Raw genomic sequence first — 10,991 nt, forward strand, 5'->3', positions numbered from 1 at the left:
AAAGAAATCTGTAGAAAGAAAAGAGCTCTTGACACCTGTTCTAGACAAATGCACGGCCAGCACAGTGAGCAGCAGGATGAAATCATCTTGGCTCTGTAGGGCCACACTTCTGGAAGGTTCCAAGTAGCACTGTTTCATGTGCTGCTGAAGGCTGCGGCGTTTGAACTTCAGCTCCGCGCTGACTGCAGCAGACAACCTGGAGGCAAGCCAGAGAGGGAAAGGGGGGGGGGGAGAGAGAGAGAGAGAGAGAGAGGAACAGGAGGGAAATGAAAAGTGAGAGAGAGAATATCAACAGCAGGGATTCTATTTGACAGCCAGTAAGCGGTTTTGTCCCTCAGATCCCCTCAAATAAAACAAGTGGCGTGCAGGTTTTTTTGGGAGATGCTTGGTGATCTGGTACCGATGGACGTGAACAGAAACACGTCAAACTAAAGTGCATGCTTAACGCTATATCCATTTCATCACGACATGATTGAAAATAGGCTGGGAATAGCTGGGGCCCCGACCAAATCCTCTTATCCGATTTGAGGCCATTAATCATTTCTGCCTCATGATGTAATTTTGGCGAAACATGTCATTTTCTCAGTCACAGGTAGGCCAGAATGGGATTGGCTAGCCTGCCCTTATCGCACAGCTGTAAAAAAAAAAAAAAAAAAAAAAAGCATTCACGCTCACTAGGAGTGGTTTGCAGGAGGCCATCCACCTTTGGCCTGTGCATGCTGGGAAGCATTAATCGGGAATTCTTCTTAGAGGCTGGTCAGATGCGGCCCTTAAGTCATAAAAAATACATGTACGCACATGAACACCCCTTCCCCCTGTCGTATTTACCATTAGTGCAGAATATACGGACGCATTAGCACAGAGGCACGTGAGGCTAATCTCACACACAAGAAAGCAAACGCATGCAGGCCTCCTTTTCACTCACACACCTGGCCTCGACGTCCACGACGCACAAACAAACCCCGCAGTCCTCTCCCATGAAAGGTGATCCACTCCCTTGGCAGGGGACCAGCAGGTGCATTACAAAACCCTCATTCATTAGTGATGGCCTCCGCGTCTTTCAGTTACACGGGTAAACATCGTCTCATATTTGTCGCTGGTGCCCCATCCCTTTAAAAAAACCCTCCCAAGCCACCACTTAGGCAACACAAATTAGCCTTTTCCTTAAGCTTTCCTTTTTTTTTTCTGGAAGCGGCTTTATTTGTAGAGCACTATTGTGCGGTAACGTAACACTGCACGGTACCAGCACACATACTGTTTGGTCTCACGTACCGTTGTGCCAACCTGCCCCCCCCAAACTGCCAAAAAAAAAAAAAAAATCGACCTGACCCACATGGTAGGGTTTGTTTGTTTTTACGCGAAAGGGAACAATGCTAACTGCCATCAGTGTGGAGTGATGTTACAGGCCATTTAGAAGCGACGTTAATGAAGACGGAGAGGTGACTTCAGCATCGCCTCTGCTGAACTACAGTGACCTTTGACCCCCCGGTACAGAAATGTAAGCTGCCTTTATTATAAAGAACGCTCTGGGGTTGGGCTGTTTGTCCGATAAGGACTCATTATGTGAGGCAGTTAGACATTCACAGAGCTGATAAAGAAAAGGTGAGCGCATATGCGTGCACACACATACAGTAGATTAGTCTGAGTAAAAAAAATATAATTAGTGAACATAACACCTGACATCCATAATGCAAAAATCCAACAAACACTGTAACACATACTGTACTGTGCTCCACGTTGAGTCTAACGTCATGGAGTTTGGTTTCAGGTTTTTATAGACCATTAAGTCACGTCTCCTGGGCTACCATATTCCCTGTCCATATTAACCTCCAACCTAAAATCACCTTTGACCTGGAGCAAGTCCTGTGAGACCTTCGGGATCGCAGAAGGGCAAGTCATCAACCAACCAAACAGCTGATTGTGCAAATTTGTTGGAGGGCAGAAGTAGAAGGGTACTCTGATTTAGAAGCATTTACGGCCCGACAGTAAACCATTGTCTCATAACAACCGTTTTCTTGGAGCAATATTCCCCGCAGGTTCTATGAACACGTCTAAAACAATTTAAAATACAAGAAGAAATGTGGTTACATGTTCATGGCGACTACGTCTTACAGTGTTTGCCAAGTATTCTCAGAGAGGCAAAAAGGCGGATAAACACACCTCAACATGCCTGTCGTTGACACATGCTCCAACTTATCGGGTTACTTGTGACAGGCCTTTGTGCCGCCACCTTTGTCATTACATAATCTACGCAGAGACAAAAACCCCTGTAGCAGAAAAACAGATTTACATGAAAAGAATCCAATGTGCTTCAGATTAGGTTGGGGGAAGAAAGAAAAAAAGGCCTGGCTGATTCTAAAGCTGCTCAGCAGATCACATGGTTACAGGCAGCGTCACCTCTGCAAACAGCCCAGATGGAAGTGGGAACCACTTTGGATCTTCATGTCCAAACATCTACGTGTGAGATGTGGAGCTTCTCACAATCCCCGGATCTCTACTCAACAGAGTGACATCGGCGTCTAATAATAAGAAAGGCAGTTGAATTTGGGAGGAAAGGTTGGATGTCTTTCAGGGCACGGACATTCTAGTACATTCTCTTGAGCATCCCTGTCCGCCCTCCTCCACCCCCTCAGCATCTCCCATGGGATCGGGGGCTAGAGACAGTTGGTCACTGGGAGATCAGTCAGGCATAAGCAATCAGGCCATCAGATACTCCCATCCACATCAGCGGCAGCACAATTAGACCCAAAAATCCACAGTCACCTGACAGCAAAGCGCACTACGGACCCAGTCGCATATCACACATCTCAGCATACATTGCATACAGTCAACACATGCACAGACTGCTCACTATGACAAACTATTACGCTCAAGAACTTCAGCCCTGACAATGCATCTCATTATGCATAACGTTTAAAGTGATGAAGACTTGGAAGGAAAGTCAAGAGCCACACTGAACTGTATAAATCAGTGGTAACCTTGTAACCAAAAAAAAAATAATAAAAAGAAAGCATGGGTATAAATATGCTAATGAAAAACACAAGAAATGTGAGAAACCTGCAGCAACAGGAAATGCAGAAACATGTATGCACAAGCTGGGTCGGTAGTATTGCAGTTATAAGTCGCAAACTATGCTCCTTGTAGCTAATAACTTATCAAAACTAGCTTACTGGGTCTCCCTAAAGATGATGCCCATATGTATACACACTGTGCAACAAGCTTGTCTGCGATGCCTGTGGCACTGACTGGGATGTCTATGGACAAGATGCAGCGGCAGCGCAGACCATGGGAGTGACGCATTGCAGGTACAAACACACCAATCAGAGAGCGCGATTTCTTTCAGCTACGTCTTGTGCCCCATCACAGACTAGCAGAAAGTATTCATACTCCGCTATATAGACCCCCAGCAATACACAATGGAAATTATCATATCGACTTCAGCACATTCGCAGCAGCTACAAATGGGTATTGCACGTGTTTTTTGATTTTCTTGCGTTGCTATTACTTTATTCAAAAGCGGTTTTGATTAATTTGATAACTGAGGAAAGGGGAAGTCGGCGGAGTGATATTGAAAAGAGGCGGAGTTTAGGACAGCCGTTAAAGGCGAGTCCTGCCGCCTCGTCCTCACTGTGTTATAGAGACCGTCAGTCAGCGCAGGCTTCGTGTCGCCTTTGGTTTGTTACGGATTTTCTCGTGAACCAGCCGCTTCATCTACATCGAAATGGTAAGAAAAAAGATTGTTTTTTACCCTCCAAGTCTTGAAGTAGTCGACAGTCCCGTGGCTGTTGTTTTTTTATTTTTAAATGCGAAATAAATGTGACTAAAAACTGAAGTACCGCAGTGGCTAGGTAGTGCTAGCTAGCTAGACGCGGGCTAAGGATGCGTCAGTCTGCAGACGTATAGTGTTAGTAAGTTAAACCCACACACCGGAGCAGGGCAGCGGTGTTGAGCTACTTTAACCCGTCCTCTTCCTCCGGTCCATCCGCATTCTCCCTCGTTAACATCGGCGCCTCTAGCTCACGATGGCGTCCGGACGTTTACCCGGACATGTCTCCCCCTGATTGACTCCGTTACGGGGCTTATTTACCGACCGACACCTCGCTGGTGACGACCCCCGCATTAGTCGTCCCTGCTCGGTGTCTGTGTGTAGCTGTGCGCCGGTACACATGCGGGGAGCTAGCTCGCTTTGGCGCGTCCTAGCTAACATTTACCGCCAAATTATGGGTCGTCCATTTTCTATGGTTAAATTGGCGTCATGACAGTCAAGATGTTGGTAGATTAACGTTTGAACGACACGCCTTACAATTTTTTTTTTTTTTTTCCTCTCCGCCATTTCTGTGGTCTCCCAAGTGAAGAAACGAAAGTGTCAAAAGTTCGAGATAAACTCCTCATTTTGTGTTTATGTTGGTCGCAGTGTTACATCTGTTGTACCCTCCAGATAATCCAATAATAAGAGTATTAAATGTGTCTGTAACGTGTTTAAGTGAGTGGGCGGCCCTAACTTCGAGGCCAGATTGATGTGAGACGGAAAAAGCCAATTCTTGATGTTTTATTTCTGCCCTATCTTCTATTTTACAGGCTGATCAGCTTACAGAAGAGCAGATTGCTGGTAAGACATCACTGCATCTTTCCCTCATATCCCGCAGAGTGGCCTGCGTTATGGATCCTTGCATCCCCTGCAGTGGATTTATACTTTACCCTTTTAAGGCGTTCCACAGGGAGGCCTGCTGGTCATAAAACAGGAATGAATGAAACGGCTGTTGCTTGCTGGCTCTGGAGTGCAGAAGGACTCTCTTATGGAAAACTTTGCATTTTCATGGTTGCTATGCAATATATGATGTAATCTGGAAGGACTGTGTATTCTGGTGAGCTGTTGGCAGACACCTTTTTTTTAAACGTGCTGTTCATGGTGTGTCCTTTGCCCTGGGTGTGTTCTCAATAGATGGAATGATACAAGAATGATTGCATTTCAGACTTATGATACTGCTCTAAGATGAAACCTAGATGCTGTAATCTAAATCATGCAGGAAGAGTGTTGAGGCACTGCAGCCAGTATGTGCTGTAATGTATGCAGTGCATGTATAAAATGTGGCACAGTTGTAGCGGGTTCCCTGATTATATCTTCCAGCTTCCGTTTACTTGAATCGGCTTAGATCTCAGGTTTCACAATGTGCTGATCATACTCTTGCTGTATTACACGGCCTCCGCTATTAGTTGCTTACTGTTTTGCTGATGTGTGCCAGTGTTTAGATTGTCAGTTTGTACAAATGGCATTACATGAACATGTTCTTTTGACTTTTAGAAAATGTACAGTAATTTAAAGCGCAGTGAGCAACTGCAGTAATGTGGTGTTTTCATGGCCCGTATCAGAGGCTTTAGGAGCCTCCACCCCTGACATTTCCTGCAGTTGCTGCAGGCGGCAGGCATTTTCCTCACAACTAAAAGGGTGTTGCCCTGTGTGTTTGACCTGCCAAGTGGTAGGGCAGGTTGTATTTTTACGATACTGATGAGCTGCCGCATGACTCGACACATTCCCCATTGGCCTCATCACTCTTGATGAGTGTCATCGTTGCTCGTCCCTCACGGCTCCACCAAACCACACAGGATGTAATTTGCTGCTGATGTAGCTTGACTAGTTTTATGGTCGCTGCCCTTGTTTAGCCAGAAACGACTGCAGTTGGAACTCAAAACAGACGGGCTGTAGCTAGTTTATAACTGAAACAAAAGTGATGTAATGACCTTTTAGATCTTGAGCCAATTTGTGGTTTGGGTCAATGTGACTTGCACACTTAAAGAAAATACAAGTTTACATGGCTTTTAAATCTATGCATGTTGTCATAGATTCAGCCTTTTGCAGTGTTTTTTTTTTATTTTTTTATATTAAAGCCACCATATTGCCCGTCTGTAGATCTAGCTATAGGTGCAACACTTCTGACTTACTGAAGAAGCCCCTCTACTTTTTTTTTTTTTTTTTTTCTAATCAGAGTTCAAGGAGGCATTTTCGCTCTTTGACAAGGATGGCGATGGCACCATCACCACCAAAGAGCTGGGCACAGTCATGCGCTCTCTGGGCCAGAACCCCACAGAGGCAGAGCTGCAGGACATGATCAATGAAGTGGATGCTGATGGTGAGAATGCATATCTGCTATTTTATTTATTAAAAAAAAACCACACACATACTGTTGCTTGTATAGATGGAAATCCCTCATCAATGTTTATTTATTTTATGACTACAGGAAATGGAACGATAGACTTCCCCGAGTTCCTGACTATGATGGCCAGGAAGATGAAGGACACAGACAGCGAGGAGGAGATCAGAGAAGCATTCCGTGTCTTTGACAAGGTAAACACGGTCTGCACTCCCACGCGCACGTCTATGCAAAACGGGCAGCAGTTTTTAATGTGTGTACACTGTCGTTTTCAGGATGGCAATGGATACATCAGTGCTGCTGAGCTGCGCCATGTGATGACAAACCTCGGAGAGAAGCTGACTGATGAGGAAGTGGACGAGATGATCAGAGAAGCAGACATTGACGGAGATGGACAGGTCAACTATGAAGGTTGGTGTTGATGTGTGATTGCTTCATATTTTGAGTTGGTTCGGGTCCCTTGTCGAATACTGAATCGCAACATTTTCTTTTCTCTCCCCTGCAGAGTTCGTACAAATGATGACGGCGAAGTGAAGGCCTTGTACAGATTTCGTATATAAATAATTTGCCTTTTTTTCTTTGTGTAATTTATCTGTAAAATCTTAATAGCCCCCCCTTCGTCCCTGCCCCCTCTGCTGTCCAAAGGAACTGCATGTAAACTGCATAGGCTCTTGTCCCATGTCCCTTTCTTTTGCTGTCATGGTGTTTTGGAGTGACGGAATGGTCATACAACCAGATGCCTGTGGAGGCCCCTGGGAGCCGGAGAACTTCGAATCTTCCCGTCTTGTGTGCTCGGGGCCCCTCCACGCATGGCGACATTGGAAACCTGTCAGCTGGTTGTCACTTGGCAACACTGTTGGCATGGAAACAATGTAGAGGAGTTTAAACTCTGCATGGACTATGGACAAAGTATATATGGAAATCTCTCAGCATTGCACTACTGCAAAAAAATGACACGGGTGTATCTCCTAGGTACTCGTACAAACTCTTTTTGTATCTGCTGTTCTATATACCAGAAAACGACTAATCTTACCATGCTTTTTAATGTTTTACTCACTACTTTTACTTTTTTTTTTATGACCTCTGGTCATGCCTCAAATAATCCATTCCAAGTTGTATATTTTTGTTTTCCAATAAAAATTACAATCTACCCGGTTTTGAAAAATTGTCTTGTTTTCTCAGTTATAATGGATCCTTGAGTTTGTATACCCTGTAATAATTCCCATTTTTGTATTGAGGACAGGATGCTCCGATTTTTGATAGGATTTTTTTTTTTTCCTTGTTTAGAATACATATGAAATGTTTACCAATTTAAATTGTCCCCTGTTAATTTCCGAAAGCACTGAGGAGCATCAGCCAATGCCTCTTAATGTTCAGATAAGCTCATATCAAATCTGTAATGTCATTAAAATAAAAGCACCGAGTGGGATCAAAGGCTTCTATTTTGAAGTGCACACAATGGTACTCGACGTTGGATTAGCCTTGTACTGTCCAGGTCCCTTACTGACTGCATGGGCCACGTGTTGTCTGCTACTGTTAGCACAGCACCACGTAGAAGCTGTCTGCCTCATGTCTTACTTGGCATTTGCCCCCGATCACAAGGTGCAGGTGATTGAGCGTACATCAGAAACCATGGTGTAAATAGAGGTGTACCTGTTTTTTTTTTTTTTTTTTTTTTTTTTTTTTTTTGTTTAATTTCTGATTATTGAGTTTGTTACAGTAGCTTGCAGAGATACTAAGTTTGTTATTTTGATGAATGACAAAATAAAGCTCTATTGTGGACCTCAGCGCTGACTCCTGTGTTAATTTAATGTCTGCTTTTAATTTGTGCCGTTGATCCTATGCAGCAGTCGGACTTAGACTTTGGTATGTTAAACTAGGAAAAGAAACTCATTTTGTTTTCTAATGTTATGTGATGGTTCTGGCTGTCCGTTGGGAGCAGTGAGGGCTGCAGTTGTTTGTGGCTTGCTCAGTCATGCATGTTCAGCCGTCCCTGTGGAAACACATTTAAACATTTAAGGCATTACAAAATGCACTTAAACAACAGTGTGTACACCAAAACGGACTATGATGCAAAGCGGTAATTCACTTAACTACCCCTGATTAGATTTGTTTTCATCTTGTGTGTAGTTTAAAAAGTGCAAATATCCCTTTCCCAGACTGCACAGGAACAGCTTCCATTGCAACAGAGACCAACACGGCATTTTCAGGTGCGAATCGATGACATAAGCGGTTTTCATCTTGTCAAAACTAATTATCGCAGGACTTAAAAAATAAAATAAACTCTCCTGGTTGAAGTGTCATCACAGTCTACTTATAAAAAAGCTGTTAATTACACAGCACATGTAACATTATTCTTGGCTGTCCTCTGCGTTCATGCATTGTCCAAATGGACGAGTGAACGTACATCTGGTGCTGTAAAGAAAAGAGACGTAACAGTACGACCTCAATCGCACAATGGCACCTTTGTCTACCTATGTGAGTGTGTCTCTTCATGTAAGCCTTGTAAACATGAATACTTGGCTCATTCCAACCATGTGTCCATGTAGCCTAGCAACCAGGCAGAATGTTGCGCCTTTGCTCCAAGAGTGAGATTTTGTACTTCAGGTGATGATCTTTAGTTCTCCTGTACTAAGAGACAGAGAGAGAGTGTGTGTGTGAGGGCTTATGTGTGTGATCGCTTGTGCCTCAAACTGCAACCTAGGTATGCCATAAGAGGTGTGATACTTCAAACTTCACACACAAAGTAGAGGGTTAGTTTGAAAGAGTTTCTCGAGATAAGTATCCCACTTAAAAACCTCCAGTTTTCCCTAATTGCTTCATTTCAGGAACCCACTCTTCATGAACACACACCACTACATTACATTACATTACAATCATTTAGCAGACGCTTTTATCCAAAGCGACTTACAATAAGTGTATTCAACATTACAATAAGTGTATTCAAGAGAACTACTAGTCACCAGAAGTCATAAGTGCATCTCCTTTCTTAAACAAGCATCTAAAAGCATAAACCAGAGCAAAAGTATAGTGCAGAAGCAAATTACTACGAAAACAATAATTGCAACAAACTAATACGAATGCAATAAGTGCTACAAACTAATACGAATACAATAAGTGCAATAAACTAATACGAATACAATAAGTGCAATAAACTAATACGAATACAATAAGTGCAACGAACTGATACAATAAGTGCCACAAACTAATACGAATACAATAAGTGCAACGAACTGATACAATAAGTGCCACAAACTAATACGAATACAATAAGTGCTACGAGGCAGGCTCAGTGTAGTACTTCTTGAAGAGGTGAGTTTTCAGCATGTGCCGAAAGATGGATGCCAGCAGGGAGCCTCTGCTGTCCTGACGTCAGTGGACAAGGAGGTTCATTCCACCACTGTGGCAGTAGTCCAGGCGGGAGATGAAAGAGCCTGGATGAGCAGCCGTCAGTGAGGAAGGGGAGAATCCTCCTGATGTTGTAGAGGAGGAATCTGCAGGAGCGTGTGACCGATGCAATGTTTGCTGAGAACGACAGTTGGTCGTCCAGGGTCACACCCAGATTCCTCACAGTCCGAGTTGGCGTCACCACGGCATCATCAATGGTGATGGACAGGTCTCGGTGCGGGCAGCCCTTCCCCGGGAGGAACAGTAGCTCGGTTTTGTCCAGGTTGAGCTTCAGGTGGTGTGTCGCCATCCACTTTGAGATGTCAGCCAAGCACGCAGCAATGCGTGCCTCCACTTGGGTGTCACCGGGAGGAAATGACAAGACCAGCTGGCTGTCATCGGCATAGCAATGGTAGGAGAAGTCATGCAAGCGAATAACAGAACCCAGAGATGTTGCATAGAGCGAGAAGAGAAGGGGGCCCAGAACTGAACCTTGTGGAACCCCAGTAGTCAGCATGCGTGGTTCGGACACGGCCCCCCTCCAGGTCACCTGGTAGGATCGACCTGTCAGGTAGGATGCAAACAGGGAGAGTGCAGAGCCTGAGACGCCCATCCCCTCGAGGGTGGAGAGGAGGATCTGGTGGTTCACCGTGTCAAACGCCGCAGACAGGTCCAGGAGAATCAGGACAGAGGAGAGAGAGTTCGCTCTTGCGGCGTGAAGCGACTCTGTCACCGCAAGGAGGGCTGTCTCTGTCGAGTGACCCACCTTGAACCAGGACTGGTGGGGGTTCAAGAGGTTGTTCTGGTGGAGGTAGGAAGACAGTTGTTTAAAGACAGCACGTTCAAGTGTTTTGGATAGAAAGGGTAGAAGAGAAACCGGTCTGAAGTTCTTGACATCAGAGGGGTCAAGTGATGGTTTCTTCAGAAGGGGGGTGACTCTGGCAGTCTTGAAAGCCGAGGGAAAGCTACCCACTACCCACACTGTAGGTGACAACGGCACTCAGAACGTAGAAATAGAATAGGAGTAGAACCGACATTGAACTGTTCTCCATGGTCAATGGAATAGAACAAAAGAAAATATCGATTGCCGTCAGTCGTTACGGTGACAATGCACGTCGGTGGGGTTGTAGCTCGCGGGTAAGATAGCGTACGCAGCTCTGAAGGCGGAAGGCTGGCTAGTTAGCTAGGTAGCTTGTTCTAATCCTGAGTGGGATGCCAGTGAGGCGATGGGAACGTTAGACCCGCTGGCCACCAGCCCCGCTGTTCGGCTCATTTTCTGTAACCAGTGTAGCACTAAAGCATGGTGGACTTACACTAGCTAGATAACAAGGGGCAACTGGTTAGTTGGCTAGCTTGCTAATTCCACCATGCTTTGATGCTACACTGGTTACAGAAAATGAGCCGAATTAAAGTCGTCAATCTTCCCGGGATAGAAATGTGCTTTCGTAACCGGGA

The 10,991-nt window shown here is 44.9% G+C and overlaps 1 protein-coding gene across 1 annotated transcript; it reads left to right on the forward strand.

The window, feature by feature from the left end:
* The first annotated feature begins 3,632 nt into the window (after window positions 1–3,632).
* calm2a (calmodulin 2a (phosphorylase kinase, delta)) lies at window positions 3,633–7,936 on the forward strand. Its single transcript, XM_054599607.1, has 6 exons — window positions 3,633–3,724; window positions 4,579–4,609; window positions 5,985–6,128; window positions 6,237–6,343; window positions 6,425–6,560; window positions 6,655–7,936. Exons 1-6 carry the CDS (start codon window positions 3,722–3,724, stop codon window positions 6,681–6,683), a joined length of 450 nt encoding a protein of 149 aa, XP_054455582.1. The 5' UTR covers window positions 3,633–3,721; the 3' UTR covers window positions 6,684–7,936.
* The last annotated feature ends 3,055 nt before the right edge of the window (window positions 7,937–10,991 follow it).

This window comes from Anoplopoma fimbria, chromosome 6 (genome assembly GCF_027596085.1).
Source record: "Anoplopoma fimbria isolate UVic2021 breed Golden Eagle Sablefish chromosome 6, Afim_UVic_2022, whole genome shotgun sequence".
Taxonomy (NCBI): domain Eukaryota; kingdom Metazoa; phylum Chordata; class Actinopteri; order Perciformes; family Anoplopomatidae; genus Anoplopoma; species Anoplopoma fimbria.

Bases quoted from the DNA above. Each gene is read 5' to 3' on its own strand.
- calm2a (XM_054599607.1), top strand. The intron at 6,344-6,424 runs GTAAACACGGTC...TGTCGTTTTCAG, and splicing joins CATTCCGTGTCTTTGACAAG to GATGGCAATGGATACATCAG. The intron at 6,561-6,654 runs GTTGGTGTTGAT...TCTCCCCTGCAG, and splicing joins TGGACAGGTCAACTATGAAG to AGTTCGTACAAATGATGACG.